Source organism: Sus scrofa, chromosome 3, assembly GCF_054392235.1.
Source record: "Sus scrofa isolate SSC_HxYL_T2T_F1_AM1 chromosome 3, Sscrofa_HxYL_maternal_Yorkshire_Landrace_v2.0, whole genome shotgun sequence".
Classification (NCBI taxonomy): domain Eukaryota; kingdom Metazoa; phylum Chordata; class Mammalia; order Artiodactyla; family Suidae; genus Sus; species Sus scrofa.
In genome coordinates, this window is record NC_139385.1 from 113,293,247 (window position 1) to 113,312,505 (window position 19,259).

A 19,259-nucleotide genomic window follows, 5' to 3' on the forward strand; every position below is an offset into this window, starting at 1 on the left:
GATTCGACCCCTAGCCTGAGAACCTCTATATGCCGTGGGTGCGGCCCTAAAAAGACAAAAAGACCAAAAAATTTTTAAAAAATTAAAATGTGACTTATGATTTAAAAGTGGTAATGAGGAGTTCCCATCGTGGCGCAGTGGTTAACGAATCCGACTAGGAACCACGAGGTTGCGGGTTCGATCCCTGCCCTTGCTCAGTGGGTTGACGATCCGGCGTTGCCGTGAGCTGCGGTGTAGGTCGCAGACGCGGCTCGGATCCTGCGTGGCTGTGGCTCTGGCGTAGGCTGGTGGCTACAGCTCAATTAGACCCCTAGCCTGGGAACCTCCATATGCCGCGGGAGCGGCCCAAGAAATGGCAAAAAAAAAAGACAAAAAAAAAAAAAAAAGTGGTAATGAACCCAACTAGTATCCATGAGGACACAGTTTCAATCCCTGGACTCACTCTGAATTAAGAATCCAGCGTTGCCATGAGCTGTGGTGTAGGTCGAAGACGTGGCTGGGATCCCACATTGCTGTGGCTGACTGGCAGCTGCAGCTCCAATTCAACCCCTAGCCTAGGAACTTCCATATGCCACAGTGCAGCCCTAAAAAGACAAAAAGTAAATAAATAAATAACACAGAAGTTAATAATCATAGCAGTTTGTCTACATTTATCACTTTTTCCAAGTACATTGCAGCTAATCTTAGTAACTTCTAAAAATATATCTTTATCAGTGTAACATTATATGTTGAAAAACAGAGGCTCAAGGAAAAGATTTTCAACAAATCAATGTTCTATTCTTGGCATTTGGTTGTTGATCCTTTTCCTGAGCCACTGCTTTTCTAGTTGCCAAGTCTTCATATAATTTAACAAGTTACATAAAGGTCACATTTCAAAAAAATTTAACTGTCACATTTGACTGTCAAAATATTTCCCAAAAGTATATAACTGGTTGTGTATTATACACACATGGGCTTTTTAAAACTACAGACCCCAGAATCAATCTTTGAGGGTGAAGCCCAGTAACCTATGTTTTTATAAAGTACAAATGATTCTAACATACACTGGCCCAACATTGAATTTAAATCCATGTTTAAATGGATTTAAACATGGATAAGTGTAGTCCAAGTATCACTTGGCTCAGAAAGAATAAACTTTAATGACACTTAAAATGCAAATTTGGCAGCTCTACCCACTAACTTTTGATAGAGGATTTTGATTCACTCAAAGAGAGCCACCAACTGAAATGGTAGAAACAATCCATTTCCTCTCCATTGAAGTTCAAAGCTGTCTATTTTGTTAGCTAGTTTGTTAAATGTTGTGAGTAGAATGAGATCAGTTGTTCCTGGGCCTTTTCGCATTGTTCATCTTGCCAAGTGTGTTACTGATTTTAGTAGAGACCAGAAAATAAAGGACAGGTATCACTTTTCACCACTACTAGAAGAAAAATGAAAATGTGCTGTATTGGAGTTCCCATCGCGGTGCAGCGGAAATGAATCCGACTAGGAACCATGACGTTGCGGGTTCGATCCCTGACCTCGCTCAGTGAGTTAAGGATCCGGCGTTGCCGTGTACTGTGGTGTAGGTCGAAGACTCGGCTCCGATCCTGCATTGTTTGGCTCTGGCATAGGCCAGCAGCTACAGCTCAGATTAGACCCCTAGACCCCTAGCCTGGGAACCTCCATATGCCACAGGAGTGGCCCTGAAAAAGACAAAAAAAAAAAAAAAAAAGGTGCCGTGTAAAATAATGGACAAACACTAAGACTATTACTTGAAGGAATATAACAGTTTGTCTAACACATGTGTTTGTGTACCAGATATTATTCTATGTGCTTTACATAAATTCTCCCACTAAAGCCCCAGAACAGCCCAATGAGGTGTAGGTATTGTTAATGCCATTTTACAGATGAAAAAACTAAGGCACAGAAAGATGAAATAACTTGCCCAATAATATAGCTGGTAAGTAGAGCTATGACTGGAACCTAGGCACTTGGCTTGATTCAAAGTATATACTCTTAACTACTGTGCTAAACTGCCACAAAGACTATATGCAGTATATTCTACTACCCTCTAAAGTACACTTTAGCCTTTCCCCCCTGAAATTATACTTATTTTCTCCAGGACTTGGATTTCAAATTCTGATTTTCACTGTCTCTCTGCAGCAAGAGAAATTAACTTTCTTAATTTTTTGCCTTATCACAAAGGATTTTCCTTTTTCAAAGTATTTTGTATAATAAAAGGATTTGCACAGAATTAATTCTACAGTTAAAGCTTATGAAATAAGCTAATCAAAAGTCTTTTTTACTCTTGCGAGATAATTCTTTAACCAACATACATTGATCATTTACAGTGGATCCAGGCACTTCACTGGCACTGGGGAAAAGATGGAAAAGGCATCATTCCCAATATTCCAGGAGCACACTGCATGAATAAAGATATTTAAAGAACAATGCAAAAGGCTGTACCTTAATTCTGCTTTGAGAAAAGGAAGGCCTTGGTGTAAAACATTAATTACATTTAAGCTGAGTTGTTCATAGATGAAGAGTTTAGCAAGTGCAGAAAAAAATCAGGGTAGAGAGCTATAGGCTAGACTAAGGCATGTGCAAAAATGCTGTCTGTTCAAGGAATAGTGATGTTAAATACAGCTGAGCTCAGGGTGTGAGGAGCAGAGTAAGGAGAAAACAAGGATGGGCCTGATTGTGAAGAGCTTCCTAATGAGGAAAGTAGCTCTAGTCAACTGTTACCAAAACTGCAGAGATCAAATACCATGAAGATGAAAAGAGCTGTTAGGTTTGTACCTACAGTGATCTCTTGTATCTTTACTGAGAAAATCACCTATATAGCATGATGGGGGCAAAAATAATGCAGAAATAAGTTGATGTGAGTTTATGTAGATTTTAGTTGGAGCATGTTTGGACTTAAGGAGATAGTTTTCTTGGTTTGTTTCGTTTCAAATAAAGATGGGAGATTAGAGCATAATTTCTAAGCAAATGAAGGAAGTGGAAAACTGAAGATAGATGAGGAAAAGGGAGAAAAGTTAAACCTCTGAGGGAAGAAGGGAAGTACGGACATCCTAAATCTAGGCATGATGGGGAGCATTTTACTGATGCCAAACAAAGTGTGTATGTGCTCATCGGCAAAACAGTATTTCTGAGTTCATTTTAGGAACAGAAAGGGTAAGCTTTGGCAAAAATTCTTTTCCAGTGTTAATACCTGTACCTTCAAATAGCATTCATCACATTGTTTGCTGGCCTTGCTTCCACTGCATGGCAAACATGTCTTGCTCTGAATCAGCCCCACACACTAGTACAATGCTTGCTGAATTATGAGAATGCAGCAATGAACCACAGCAAATAGATAAAGCTGCTTGTTGCGGAAAAGCCTACGGAAGGCTGCTGAAAAGCTATTGGACAGGAAGGAGGAACGGAAGAATAATAAGACCAATAATAGAGGTTCTGCCCACCAGAAGGTCTCTGCTCAGGCAGGAAAACAGACTAACCTCGACACTTACTCGTGCTTAATTTTAGTGCTCCTGAGGCCTTGGAAAATAAAGGGACTTAGCATAATCACAGTGTTATGGAAAAGCAGTCAAAACGTTTCCTGAGTGCCCTCCTCGGGGCAGCTTAAAAGGGTTCTTAGAGGCGATACTGCCCCTGCGTCCACACACTGAGGATTAAGGCTGGCCTCAAGGCGACCCTTGGACCTGTCGAACCGGGGCCTCGGGCTTCCCCTGCGGCGGGTGCCAGGAGGCTGGGGACCCGGAAGCCGCCCGCCCCGCGCGGCCCGAGCGTCCGGTTGCCCGGGTGACGCCGCAGCTGTGGTTGCCTGCGCAGAACCGCCAGCGCTGGGAGTCGGGGCTGCAGGGCTGCCTGAGGCTGCGTTGCGGTGGCCCTGTCCGCGCCGTAAGTGCGGGGGCGGGCGGGGGCCGGGTGAAGAGGGGTTTACACCAGGAGTGGTGGAGAGAGAAGTTGAGGCTCCCAGTTTAGGGAAAGTTCCCTGAGAGAAGGGGAGGGAGGCAGACATCCCCTCCGGCGACCTCGGAGGTATAAGCAGCGTAGGGGCGAGAAGCTACAGGTGGCGTGTGGCTCCCCCTCTGGCTGCACAACCCACTGGGTGCGGCCCCTGTTGGCTGGAGGTAGGTGCGGTCCTGGGGAGCAGAACCGCTGAGCTTTGGGAGAGCCGCTTTGGGAGATCCCTCTGTGGCCCAGGAGCTGGATTGTCACTACACGTCGACTAGTTGAGAGGCTTGGAAATCATGTGGATCATGCCAGACGTCCGGATGTGTTATGTATACACATGAAATGTGAGGTTTTTAAACAGAGTTACTTTTCTTGAGTTAGGTAAATGATACGGTCTTCTGGTTTTCTGGGGATGCTTTAAGTTGTTCAGTTGTACTATCAGCAAGACAAGTTTATAAACAGGGGTGTGTACTTTTGAAGTTCTGCAACCATTTATGACAGATGCAGAATGGTTTTATAGCCCATTTCCTTCGTCCATTTTATTAAATATAAATACATGTTTGGTTGCATTGGAAATAATAACAACATAGCAGACTGACTTTTAGCCTATAGAATCCGTACTGGCCTAGCCTGGTCTTGAAAAGGTCTACTTTACCCCCTCATTCCTACCGCCATTATTTACAGGAGTTTCCTATAAACTTAGATAAGGAAGCTAATGTGTTTTTTACCCCCATTTCCTCTCCGTTTCTTAATTTTGCTTTCCTTCTCTCAGTGTATTCTTTAAAGGCTGGCTTGAGCCCTCATGACCTTTGTGATACAATCATGGAAAATAATCTACTTCCAAGGGTTTTCTCTGTGTCTATGCGCATCCTTTTGCAAATCCTTAAGACTAAGGAAGTTAAATAGAAGATTTTCAAGGAATTTAAAGATCTTCTCAAGTATCTGTCTGTCTGTCTTCCTATACACACCAACTGGCCCAAGCCTATACCTATTTTTGCCTTTGTACACAGAACTTTATTAAAAGTCAAATTTTTGGTAAATTCTGAAGTCAGGAGATCCTAGCCAAGAGGTACATAGGTTCAGATTGAAGGTCATTAATGACTATGAAAAATATTTCCAATCCTTGAATCTATTGCCTGCCAATAGCTATCTCACTGTTTAATCTCCACTTCCTGCCCAGGTACTATATTAATAGCCAAAATGTAATTATTACCTTTGCTTAAAAGAGAAAGTCGTTTTACGTATTTAGTGGAATAGTCGAAGAATAAAATCATGATAGGACTTCAACAGACACCCAGACAGTGGGTAACCAAAGCAAGTCAGGTGTAAAATAATATCTAAAAAAGGAGTGGGGGAAGCTGTAACTCAGTATGTGTGCAGAGAAAGAGCTTCCCTTTGGGGTTGGGGAAGGCTAAGCAGAAAAGACGTTTGAGTTAAACTGCAAAAGATGAAGAGGATTTCGGGGTCAAACCTTCCAAGCAGCAGTCAGTATGAGCAGAGACTTAGGAACTTGAGAGTGTTTGGAGAAGAATCTGAGAAGCACTGTGGGTAAGGTACATTGGGACCAGGGTGGAAAGGACTTGCAAATATCATACTACAGTTTGAACTTTATTCTGTGGCAGTAGAAACCATAGACATTTTTGAGGAAGACCAATATCTGATTATACTGGTGTTTGAGAAAAATGTTTTTGTTGTAACTGAAATAGATATGCAGGGGAAAAGTGAGTTAAGACAGTTTAGTCCCACTGTATATAGATTTTTAAAATGGCTCTGTTTTGGAATTCCCATCATGGGGCAGGGGAAACGAATCTCACTAGGATCCACCAGGATGTGGGTTCAATCCCTGACCTTGCTCAGTGGGTTAAGGATCCAGATCCTGCATTGCTGTGGCTGTGGTGTAGGCCAGTGGCTGTAGCTCCGATTGGGCCCCTAGCCTGGGAACCTCCATATGTCGTGGGTGTGGCCCTAAAAAGACAAAAATAAATAAGTTAAATGGTTCTGTTTTGATATAACAATTTCAAACCTGTGAGAATAGTACAATGAATTCTTATACATCTACATTCATTGTTTACATTTTAATCCCATTATTTTATCATTTCCTTTCTATCTGTGTGTGTGTGTATATATATATATATATATATATATATATGCCTATTAATTTTTCTGAACCTTTTGAGAGTAAGTTGCAGACATCATGTCCTTTTACCCTTAAATTGTTCAGTGTATATATTTCCTAAGAAGTGGGACATTTTCTTACATAACCACAGTAAAGATTACCAACATCAGAAAATTTGATATCCACAGTCAGTATTTAGGTTGTACCAGTTATCTCACTATGAGTCTTTATAGTTGTTTTCATGTAAATGGACTCATACAATGTGTGTTTTTTTGTGTGTGTCTGACTTTTCTCACATAGCAGTATGTTTTTCTTTTTAATGTTTATCACATTATAGCATGTATCATTACTTGGTTCCTTTCTATTGCTGAATTTCATTGCATGGAATTTATCAGTTGATGGACATTTGGCTTTTTTTGTTTGGAGCTCTTATGAATAATGATACTATAAATACTTGCATACGTGTCTTCATGCAAATGTATTTTTTTATTTTTCCTAGGTAGATACTGAACAGTAGAATTGCTGTTTATATTTAACATTCAGGATAAATTTATGTTTAACTTTTAAGACATTGCCAAATTGTTTTGCAATGAGACTGGGCTGTTTGCATTCCCATCATTAATGTGTTAAGTGTTCCAGTTTCTACAGAGCCTTATCAATACTTGATAGTACCAGTCTTGTGGATTTTAGCCATTCTAATAGGTATGTGGTGGTATCTTTTTATGATTTTAATTTACATTTCCATAATGGCTGATAGCATCCTTTCATGTACTCATTAGACATCTGTGTATCTTCTTTGTTATGTGTCTGTTCAAATCTTTTGTCCAGATTTAAACTGGATTGTTTGACTTTCTGTTGAGTTGTATGAGTGTTTTTTGTATTCTGGATACAAATATTATATAAGATATATGATTTGCTAATATTTTTCTGTGCCTTATCTTCATTTTCTTATTGGATCAGTTTTTCTTTGAAAAGCAAAAAATTTTAATTTTGGTTAATTCTACTTTATCAATTTTTAATTTTATGGATCATGTTTTTGATATCCTATCTTAGATATCTTTGCCTAATGAGGTTACAAAGACTTTTTTTCCTGTGTTTTTTCCTAGAAGTTTTATAGTTTTAGCTCTTACATTTTGGTCTGTGATCCATTTTGATATATTGTGAGAGGTAGCTATCTCGGTGTTTTTTGGTTTTGGTTTTCTTCCATATTCCAATTGTCCTTGCTTTGTTTGATGAAAAAATATTCTTTCCTCTTTGAATTGCCTTGCCGTCTTTGTCAAAATCATTGATCATTAATCAAGGATTTAATTCTTGACTTTTTTGTTCCATTGATATATATGTCTATCCTTAAGCCAATACCATAGTCTCTTAACTTACCATAACTTTACAGTAAAATTAGAAGGTAATATACATCTTCCAAGTTTATTTTATTTTATTTTTTGCTTTTTAGGGCTGCTCCTGCAGCATATGGAGATTCCCAGGCTAGGGATCAAATCGGAGCTACAACTGCCAGACTAGCCACAACCACAGCAACGTGGAATCTGAGCCATGTCTGCAACCTACATACACCACAGCTCACAGCAATGCTGGATCCTTAACCCACTGAGCGAGACCACGGATGGAACCTGCAACCTCCTGGTTCCTAGTCGGATTCCTTTCTGCTGTGCCACAATGGGAACTCCTTCCAAGTTTATTCTTATTCCAAGTTGTTTTGGCTCTTTTGGGTCCAGTGCATTCCCACATAAATCTTAGGTTCATCTTGTCAATTTATAGCCCCCCCCAAAAAAAGGCTTATTTTTTGTAGGGATTCAGTTTAATCTATATTTGAACATATATGGAGAACTGACATCTTTTTGAGTTTTCCCATCCATAGCCATGGCATTTCTTTCTTTTTATTTAGATCTAATTTAATTTCTCTCAGAAAAATAGTTTTTTTTTTTTAAGTTTTCTGGACCATGCTTACAGCATGTGGAAGTTTCCATGCCAGGAATCAAACCTGAGCCACAGCAGTGACCCCACATCATGACAGTGACAAACACCAGATCCTTAACCACTAGGCCACCAGGGAACTTCGGTTTCCCTCAGAAATGTTTTAATTTTCAATAGGTACGTCTTTCACTTCACTTGTTAAATTTCATCCTAAATATTTTATTCTTTTGATGTTATTGTGAGTGGAATTTTTAAATTTCATTTTCAAATTGTTCGTTGCCAGTACATAAAAACACAGTTTTTTATTGTATATTATCTTATATTCTACTACATTGTAAATTTGTCCATTAGTTATAGTAGGTTTTTGCAGATTCATTAGAATTTTCTACATATGGTAGCATGCCATTTCCAGATAATGGCAGTTTTTTCTTTTCATTTCCAATCTGTATACTTTTAATTTTACTCTTTTTTTTTTTTTTTTTTTTTTTTTGCACTGGCAAGAACTTTCAAAACAATGTTAAACATACGTGGTGAGGAGTTCCCATCGTGGCGCAGTGGTTAACGAATCCAACTAGGAACCATGAGGAGGTTGCGGTGGCTACAGCTCCGATTCAACCCCTAGTCTGGGAACCTCCATACGCCACTGGAGCGGCCCAAGAAATGGCAAAAAGACAAAAATAAATAAATAAATAAATAAATAAATAAGTGGTGAAAGCAAATGCCTTTTTCTCAGTCTTCGGGGGAAAATGTTCAGTCGTTCACCATTGAGCATAATGCTAACTGTAGGTTTTTCACAGATGCCCTCTAAGAAGTTCCTTTCTATTACAGTTTGTTAAGATTTTTATCATGAAAGGGTGTTGGATTTTCTCAAATACTTTTAAAATATCTACTGAGATATTTGAGATATCTACATGTCCTTTGTCTTTTATTCTATTAATATAGTGTTTTACATGATTGATTTTCAAATATTAAACCAACCTCGCATTCCAGAGATAAATATGTCATAATCATGGCATATATCCATTTTATGTATTTTGCTAATTATTTTGTTGAGGGTTCTTGTGTCTATATTTATGAGAATAATGATTTATAGTTTTCTTGTGATTTCTCTGTCTGACTTTGTATCAGAGTAATATTGGCCTTATAGAATGAACTGGGAAATACTCCTTCATCTTCTGTTTTTTTGAACAGTTTGTAAAGGGTTGGTATTCTTTGAATGTTTTGTAGAATTCAACTATAGCCATCTGAGCCTGGGCTTTTCTTTGCGGATAGGTTTTTAATTACCAATTCAGTTTTGTTATTTTTTTATGAGTTTAATCAGATTTTCTATTTTTCCTTGAGTCGCTTTGGTATTTTGTCTTTTTAGGCACTTATTTGTTCAATTAAGTTGTCTAATTTGGTTGCATAATGTTGTTCATACTCTTCTCTTTTAACTTTTTCTGTAGGATAGTCCTGATTTTGGTATTTCTTTCTCTTTTCTTAGCTGAGATAAAGGTTTGTCAGCTGTATTGATCTTTTTAAATAACCAATTTTTTGTTTTATTGATTTTTTGCTGTTGTTTATCTGATGAAGAATCAGTAAACATATTGCTATTCCATTGTATGTGAAGGATTTTCTCTCACAATCTTTAAGATGTTCTCTTTATCTTTGGTTTTCAGCAGTTTGATATGAAGTATCTAGGTATGGGCCTCTTTGTGTTTATCCTATTTGGGTTTTATTAAGCTTCTTGAATCTGTACATTAATATTTCTCACTAAATTTAGAAAGTTTTGGCCATCATTTCTTCAAACACTTGTTTCTGCGTTTTTTTCTCACTCCTCTCTTTGTGAGAATCTCATTACATATACGTTAGTACTATTGATTTTCTCCCACTGGTCTCTGAGGCTTTGTTCATCTTCAGTCTTTCATCTTTCATATTAGTAATTTTCTGTTTTTTTTAAATTTTTTGTTAAAGTATAGTTGAATTACAATGTTGTGCCAATTTCTGCTGTACAACAAACTGACTCAGTTACATATATAGATATGCATTCTTTTTTACATTCTTTTCCATCATGGTCTATCCCAGGAGGTTGGATATATTTCCCTATGCTACACAGTAGGACCTCGTTGTTTATCCTTTCTAATTTTTTTAAAGTATAGTTGATTTACAGTGTTGTGCCATTTTCTCCTATACAGCAAAGTAACTCAGTTTTATTTATATGTATATATACACACACACACGTGTGTGTACATATATGTACATTTATATATATTCATAATATATTTATATACCCACACACATATATGTATACATATACATTTTTTAATGTTGTCTTGGTCATTTTATATTCATCTACTTTCAGACTCACTGATCCTGTCATCTGTCATCTTTTTTTTTTTTTTTTTCTTTTTAGGGCTGTACCCGCAGCCTATGGAAGTTCCCAGGCTAGTCAAATCAGAGCAATAGCTTCCAGCCTATGTCACAGCCACGGGATCCAAGCTGTGTCTGCGGCCTACACCACAGCTCACAGCAACACTGGATCCCTGACCCACTGAGCAAGGCCATGGATCGAACCCATGTCCTCAGGGATACTAGTGGGGTTCGTGTCCGCTGTGCCACAACAGGAACTCCGTCTTCTGCCATCTTAAATCTGCTATGAGTCCATCTACTGAATTTTTCATTCCAATTGTATTTTTTTAATCCAAAATTTCCACTTTGTTCTTTTTTACACTTTTCATTTTTCTGTTAAGATTTCCCATTTATTGAGTCATTGTTGTCATATTTTCCTTTAATTCTTTTTAAAATTTTATTTTATGGCTGTACCTGCAGCATATGAACGTTCCCATGCCATGGACTGAATCCCAGCCATAGCTGTGACCTATGCCACAACTATGGCAATGCCAGATCCTTTAACCCACTGCACTAGGCTGGGGAGTGAGCCCACGCTTCTGCAGTAACCCAGGCAGCTGCAGTCAGATTCTTAACCCACTGCACCTCCTTTAATTGTTTAAATTATAATTTGCTTAGATTATTTGAACACATTTCTAATAGTTGCTTTTGTAGTCTTTGTCAGCAAAATCCAACACTTAGATCCATTTTTGTTGACTTTTTTTTCCTGAGTAGTGATCACACTTCCTTTTTCTTAGCATGACTTATAATTTTCTTTTTCTTTTCTTTTCTTATTTTTTTGGGGGCCACACTTGCGGCATATGGAAGTTCCCAGGCTAGGGGTTGAATTGGAGCTGCAGCTGCCAGTCTACACCACAGCCATAGTAAGGTGGAATTCAAGCCACTTCTTTGACCTATACCACAGCTCATGGCAACACTGGATCCACAACCCACTGAGTAAGGCCAGGGATCAAACCTACATCTTTATGGATACTAGTCAGATTCATTTCCTATGCACCATTGTGGGAACTCCCAACTTATAATTTTCTTAATTGAAAACTGGACAATTTGGATATTATCCAGAAATTCTGAATTCTAATTTTTTCCCTGAAAGTTTGTTTTTTTGTTTTGTTTTGTTTTGTTTGTTTTTTTTAATGAGTTGGTTTTTGTTTTTACAAACTGCCTGTATTCCAGAATCCATTTCCTCCTAAGTGTATGACTACTAATGTCTCTGTTCAGTTTTTTAATTTTTTTAGCCTGGCTTCTAAAAGTCACAACTCTGCATAGCTTAGTGGTCGCCAGTAAGTTGGGCAGTGATGGTGCTCAAACACCTGTAGCCATAAGTCTTTCACGCTCATCTAGTGGGTCAGTGCTGGGGGGTGCATTCAAAATTCAGTCGTTCCTCACACCTGCCCAGCTTTAACTTTTCTCAAGGCTTTCTCAGGTCTTCCCCATGTATGTCCATAGCTTCCCAGTTAGCTAGAGATGGGTGGAAAGCTAAAGTAGCCCTTCCATGGTTCTTTCATTTTTAGGATCTTCCCATAAAGTGCTGGCTAGTCTATACCTCACCCCAACTGGAACCATATTTTCAGGCTTGAAAAACTGGTTTCTTTCCCATTTGTTTCTAGTGAATTTGTAAGAATTTTACTGACATTGTTGTCACAAGTTTTCAGCCTCTAAGCCATATCAAACATATCTCCCTGGGAGTAAGACTGCTGGCTTATGGCCAATCCACATTGATAATACTATTGCACCCACTTAGCTGGGGTCCAGGAGTAGAGGATGGATGGCAGCAGCCTCTTGCAAGAGGCCACAGACTCCCACTGTTCTTTTGTTGTTTTTGTTGTTGTTGTTGTGCAAAACCCATTGGATTTTATTGTTTTCTTAAAATTTTTTTTATTAAAGTATAGTTGATTTACAATGTTCCTTCCATTTCTGCTGTACAACAAAGTGACCCAGCCACCCACACATACATTTTTTTTGTTCATTTTCCATCATGTTCTAACCCAAGAGACTGGACACAGTTCCCTATGCTGTACAGCAGGATCCCATCACCCATCTGTTCTAAATGTAATAGTCTGCATCTACCTACCCCAAACTCCTCATCTGTCCACCTCTCTCCCCCCTCTCCCCTGGCAAACACAAGTCTACCCTCCATGTCCACAATCTGTTTCTGTTTAATAGATCATTTGTGCCATATTTAGACTCCACATATAAGTGATATCATATGATGTTCGTCTTTCTCTTTACTTACTTCATTTAGTATGAGAATCTCTGGTTCTGTCCTGTTGCTGCAAATGGCATTATTTTGTCCTTTTTATGGCTGAATAGTATTCCATTGTGTATATATGTACCACATCTTCTTAATTCATTCATCTGTCAATGGACATTTAGGTTGTTTCCATGTGTTGGCTTTTGTGAATAATGCTGCAGTGAACATAGGGATGCGGAGTTCCCATCGTGCACAGTGGTTAACAAATCCAACTAGGAACCATGAGGTTGTGGGTTCGATCCCTGCCCTTACTCAGTGGGTTAACGATCCGGCGTTGCCGTGAGCTATGGTGTAGGTCGCAGATGCAGCTCGGATCCTGCACTGCTGTGGCTCTGGCATAGGCTAGCAGCTATAGCTCCAATTCAACCCCTAGCCTGGGAACCTCCTCCATATGCCGTAGGAGTGGCCCAAGAAATGGCAAAAAGACCAAAAAAAAAAAAAAAAATAGGGATGCATGTATCTTTTTGAATAAAAGTTTTATGTGGATATATACCCAGGAGTAGGACTGCTGGATCATATGATAATTATGCATTTGGTTTTCTGAAGTACCTCCATACTGTTTTCCATAGTGGTTGTACCAATTTATATTCCCACCAACAGTGAAGGAGGGTTCTTTTTCTCCACATCCTCATTTCTTGTTTGTTGACTTATTAATGACGTCCATTCTGACTGGTGTGAGGTAGTACCTCACTGTAGTTTTGATGTGCATTTGTCTAATAATTAGTGATGCTGAGCATTTTTTCATGTGCCTGCATGTCATCTGTGTGCCGCCTTTGGAGAAATGTCTGTTTAGGTCTTCTGCCCTCTCACTGTTCTTAAACGGAGTTCTGGCAGCTTATCATAAATAAATATTTCTCTGTTTGGTTTTCACTTTGGTTTGATTTCCAGATCCTTTAAATTGTTGTTTTTATTTTGGGCAATTTTGCTTGGTCTTATACTTGTGTTTTAGGAAGAGGATTTGCCAATCTCTTTATGCCATCATAGTCAGTCTGACCCCTTGTGCTTTTTTGTGGGATTTCTTTTTAAATAACTCTATTTCCTATACTGAAACCAGTCTAAGTTCTCAATCCCTAATTGGACAAATTTTGCTAAATCTGTTTTTCTAGGAAATTATTTATTTCTTCAAAGTTTTCAAAATCATTTGCATAGATGCCTGCAAAGCATTCTCAAGAATTTTTTAAAAAACTGTTATATTTTGATGGTTATTCCTTCTTGGCATTACTTATTTCGCATATTGTTGTTTCTCCTCTTCCTTAATTAGTTAATGATTTGTCAGTTTAAGTTTTTTCAAGGAACCAGGATTTGGGTTTATTCATTAGATCTACTGTTTTTTTGTACTCTCTGCTTTATTAATTTTTGTTTCAACTTTATTGTTTCCTTTCTTATGCTTGCTTACTTGCTTACTTTTTTCTTTTAAGGGCCGCACTGGTGGCATATGGAAATTCCAAGGCTAGGGATCAAATCAGAGCTGTAGCTGCTGGCCTACACCACAGCCACAGCCACAGCCACACCAGGTTAAAGCCATATCTGCAACCTACACCGAAGCTCATGGCAATGATGGATCCTTAACCCCTGAGCAAGGCCCGGGATCAAACCCATGTCCTCATGGATACTAGTCAGGTTCGTTACAAATGAGCCACAACAGAAACTCCAATAATACCTATTTTAAAATACAATATAATAGAGTTTTCAGAATATAGCCTGTGATGGACTTTCCATGTATTACGGAGTGTGTCTGCCTAAGTTTTCTTCCTTTTGTAAGAGAGAGAATAGAACCTACAACATCGAAGAAAGAGCATATGCAAAATAGGAGTAATCCTTTACCTCTTAAACACTTTTCCCAGGTGTCTGTTTTTATGGTTGCAGGTGAGAGTAGATGATTTCTTTTTCCACTGAGACAATCTGTAGATGGAAAAGACAATAATAGTGGAATTTAAAAAAAAGTATACTCATGTGAAACATGAGGATTTTTTTTTTTTAAGTGGTCAGCTTTTTCACTTGACATTTCATTAATACTAAGGCTTGGATAAAGTGGTTCTTCAAATGTGCATTCTTTGGAATTCACCAAAAGGCAGGAAAGTGTTGCGATTCAAATTGTGATCTCTGGAACCCAGCTTCCTAGGTTCTCATTCCTTGCTTGCTTCACTGTGCCGATTTTCTCAACCGTATAATTGAAAAAAATGATACCTACTTCGGACTTCCCATCTTGGCTCAGCAGTAAGGAACCCGACTAGTATCCATGAGGATGCGGGTTTGATCCCTGGCCTTGCTCAGTGGCTTAAGGATCTGGCATTGCCATGAGCTGTGGTGTAGGTTGCAATTGCGGCTTGGATCCTATGTTGCTGTGGCTGAGGTACAAGCTGGCAGCTGTAGCTCCATTTTGACCCCTACCCTGGGAATTTACATATGTGGAAGGAGCAGCCATAAAAAGACAAAAAAAAGCCCCAGTAAACCTACTTCATAAAATATTTGTGCAGATTATATGTAATTTGCATAGAACAATGGTATTTAATTGCAATTATTACTACTAGGTTATATCAAAAAGGTTATGCTGGAAAAAAGTGGCATGTGATTTTTGAGACTATTTAGAATTTGTGTTTTTCTGGGGCTTTTTGGTTTTTTTTTCGGCCACACCTGCAGAATGTGGAAGTTCCCAGCCACTGCAGTGGTGATCCCGGATCCTTAACCCACTGCACCACAAGGAAACTCCCTAGAATTTGTGTTTTTGTTTTTGGGTTTTTTTTTTTTCCCCTTTTCGGCAATACCTATAGCATAAAGAAGTTCCCGGTAATCGAATCTGAGCCTCAGCTGAGACCTATGCCACAGTTGTGGCAACACCATATCCTTAACTCCTTGCACCTGGCTAGGGATCCAACCCGCCACTTAGCAGCCACCCAAGCTGCTGCAGAGACAATGCCAGATCCTTGACGAACTCCAAGAATTTATGTATTTTTAGTAGCTAGACAGGTCTATTTAATTATGTTGGCCTTATTTGTTATTTACCATGTAAACCAGTTACCACAAAATTTATGAATACGTGATGCAAGACAGAAAAATCAAACCCAGTATTTCCATAGAATTCACTATGGATATGAAGGCATTCATGAAGAATTAGAAAAGTATGCCCTTTTTGTGCTTTATTATTATTTTCTCTAGGATCTAAGACTTTAAGGATTTGTTCCTTCATACATATAAAACTTAAGGGCAATAAATTATGCTCTAAAAAAGATTTTTATTTTTAAACGGCAGCTTTGTCAACTGCCATCTGACTTCTCTCCACCAGGTGGCAGTAGAGCACTTTGTATTTTGTCCTGTTCGCCATGCTTCCTAATCTCGGAAAAGATAAACACCGTATGCTAGACCATGCAGTGTCCCTTCACCTGGGTTTTACAGTATCATGTTTTAATCATTTTCTTGAGGATAATGTCAACAATAGATGGGATAAGCTTCCTTCCCGTAAATTCTTTTAGTTCAGCTGAAGTAAACACAAACCCATTATGAGAAACAATATGTGAGATCTTTGCAGAATCTAAAGAACTGCATAGGACTGAACTAAATTAGCAGACTAACATGCAGATATTTTTAAGTGTATTTAAAGTTAATTGATGGAAATAAACCTTTGGGGGCCTAGGCAAACTGGTCTTCTTTAGGAAACTGTGAGAGCACTGTCCTTGGTAACGTGATTAAGCTGAGTCATCTTATTTTCCAGGTGCAACACTGTACTGCAAGTCAGTCAATACGATAATTTGTCACTTCAACTCAAATGGAAAAGTATGAAAAACTGGCTAAGATTGGAGAAGGGTCTTATGGGGTTGTATTCAAATGCAGAAACAAAACCTCCGGACAAGTGGTAGCTATTAAAAAATTTGTGGAATCCGAAGATGACCCTGTAGTTAGGAAAATAGCTCTCAGAGAAATACGCATGTTGAAGGTAGGTTAACTTCCTGTGTACATCCGTAATATCAAAAGGTATGCCAACATTACGAAGAATTTTAAAGTGATTTCTTTTTCCATTGCACTTAAGTTTCTTTGTATCAGCAACTGTGTAAATTGATCATCACTTTGGGCTTTGGCCGCTCTGATATGTAACTGATATTTTGAGTATAGATTGTTAAAATACTGAAGTTCTTCCATTCTGGTTGGTAAGTATTCACTGACCCAAGTCCCCTCATTCTAGTGTTTACCCTCCTCTTCAGCCTGGCCTTCCCCCACCCCACCCCTACAACCCTACCCTACCCACACCCAAATCCTTCTCCCCATAAACCAGCAACTAAAAGAGCATTTCCTGGCACAGAGGGGCCCACAGGACCCTGCCAGGGCCCCTGTAGGCATCCCTGTGGGTTAGTCTCTGCCTGCGCTCCACTGAGACATATCGAATAGCGCCACCATCTGTGTATACACATTTTACACAAAGGCTTTGTTTTCACTCTGATAGGATTTGATGTGTGAGATTCATAAGTTCTCAATGTAAATTTTTTCTTACCCTAAAAACCTGACAGTTTTAGAGCCATAAAAGCTTAAAGATGCTTCTCACCCAGCACCCTTTATTTTGTTGGAGAGGGCAGTGCTTCTCAAACCTTAGTGCACGTGGAATCTCCTGGGGACCCTGTTGAACTGCAGACTCTGAATGCAGGAGGTCTGGAGTCAGCCTGAGATTCTGCATCTCAGATAAACTCCCTGTTGGTACAGAAGCCATCAGAGCTGTGATTTCCTCAGGAACACACAGCCGACCTTTACTTTTAACATGTGTCATCTGTTTTCAGAAAAACCCCAGAAATCTAGTTTTGTTTTGTTTTTTTTTAATTTTTTTTTTTTTTTTTTTTTTTTTGCCATTTCTTGGGCCGCTCTTGCGGCATATGGAGGTTCCCAGGCTAGGGGTCGAATCGGAGCCATAGCCACCAGCCTATGCCAGAGCCACAGCAATGAGGGATCCAAGCCACATCTGCAACCTACACCACAGCTCACGGCAATGCCAGATCCTTAACCCACTGAGCAAGGGCAGGGATCGAACCCGCAACCTCATGGTTCCTAGTCGGATTCGTTAACCACTGAGCCACGACAAGAACTCCAGAAATCTAGTTTTTAAAGGGAGATAATAATTATCACATCATTTGTCCTTTTCAAGTATTATTTGTAGCAGTGTTCCTCAACTAAAAAGTTTTAGCGTTTTGTTTAAAATATGATTTGATATACACAGAGTTTTCCAGAGCACATCCTTCATGATTTTTTTAAAAAGTTCCCTTTTACCTCAAAGCCAGCAGAGGGCGCTGGCCAGTCAGTCAGACAGTCACAGAACTAAGCTCCAGGGTGTGTCTAAACCTGGCAATGGGTTGTTTTCTAATAGTAGGTGCTTTTTTTTTTTTTTTTTTTTTTTTGTACAGCAGAAATTATCACAGGGTTATAAATCAACAATAATTTGATAAAAATTTTAAAAGATCAAATAAAATGGAATCATATGTATAACTGATCACTTTGCTGTACAGCAGAAATTGACACAATACTGTAAAGCAACTATACTTCAATAAAATTTTTAAAAAATAAAATAAGAGGAAGATGCTTTTTATTCAGCCCCTGCCACCAAGTCTTCAAGTAAAGTTAATGCTTGGGTAGCACCTCCCAGGTTTCAAATGCCCAACTTGAGGGTGCACTTTATTTTATTTTGCTTTTCAGGGCTGCACTTGCGGCATGTGGAGATTCCCAGGCTAGGGGTCAAATCAGAGTGGTAGCTGCCAGCCTACAATACAGCCACAGCAACACCAGGTCCAAGCCGCATCTGTGATCTACACTGCAGCTCACGGCAATGCCAGATCCTTGACCCACTGAGCGAGGCCAGGAATCAAACCCGAAACCTCACAGCTCCTAGTTGGATTCATTTCTGCTGCGCCACAACGGGAACTCCTTGAGAGTGCACTTTAAAAAGAAGCCAGATTCCAACTCACTCTGGTCTCCAGTGATGGCTCTCAGAATGTCCATCTTTCCTGCCTTTGGTATGTTTCACCCACATAAACCCCAAACAGATCCCTTCCGTGATAAATCTACCTTACCTTCCTACATACTCCTGTTATTTAAATTTGCTTTGATTTTCCCCCCTCCTAAATACCTGTTTTACTTTAGACAAGTCACTGTTTTCCTGAGCTAAGTTAATTTTATTTGCAAAGAAGATATAAATTGCCGTTCTACCCAAAGACAGGAGATTTGACGGGTAAAACCTTGCTGTTGCTTCTGGCTACAGCATCTGGGAATCCCTGACTCTCGTAGTACAGACTGTTTTGTTCCCATTCTGCAGTTTTTGCCTCAGCATGAAGCAACTGGGTTCCCTGTGTGACTCGTTTCCTCCACTGTTGCCCTTTCTGCACTTTTAGGCAGTGCAGCATATAGAAAACAAATTGATTGCATGCTCTGGGCATATCGTTAATGTATAACGGATTCCGTTTCCCCACACTATTGAGCAGCAGGCACATAATTGCAAGGGGATTTGTTGTTGTTGCTGTTGTTAAGCCATGCTTACAGTTACTGAGGAGAGGATACTGTGTAAGTCCCCATACTTAAGACTCTCTACTGGGCCTGCAAAATATTTGACTTCTACGATGTACAGAATGTTGTGTTCTCCCTCTCTCTCTCTTTTTTCTTTTTTGG

At 39.2% G+C, this 19,259-nt stretch overlaps 1 protein-coding gene across 2 annotated transcripts in view; it reads left to right on the forward strand.

The window, feature by feature from the left end:
- Positions 1-3,441: 3,441 nt before the first annotated feature.
- The window catches only part of CDKL4 (cyclin dependent kinase like 4), a 49,560-nt gene continuing 33,742 nt past the window's right edge, over positions 3,442-19,259 (forward strand). The window contains exons 1-2 of one of the 2 annotated variants that reach the window (XM_021087585.2): positions 3,442-3,882; positions 16,333-16,554. In XM_021087585.2, the coding sequence (XP_020943244.1) occupies positions 16,387-16,554 (168 nt within the window). In that variant the 5' untranslated portion in view covers positions 3,442-3,882; positions 16,333-16,386. Of the gene's footprint in view, positions 3,883-4,181; positions 4,284-16,332; positions 16,555-19,259 lie in introns of those variants that run through there. The other variant, XM_085019485.1, reaches the window with a different exon arrangement.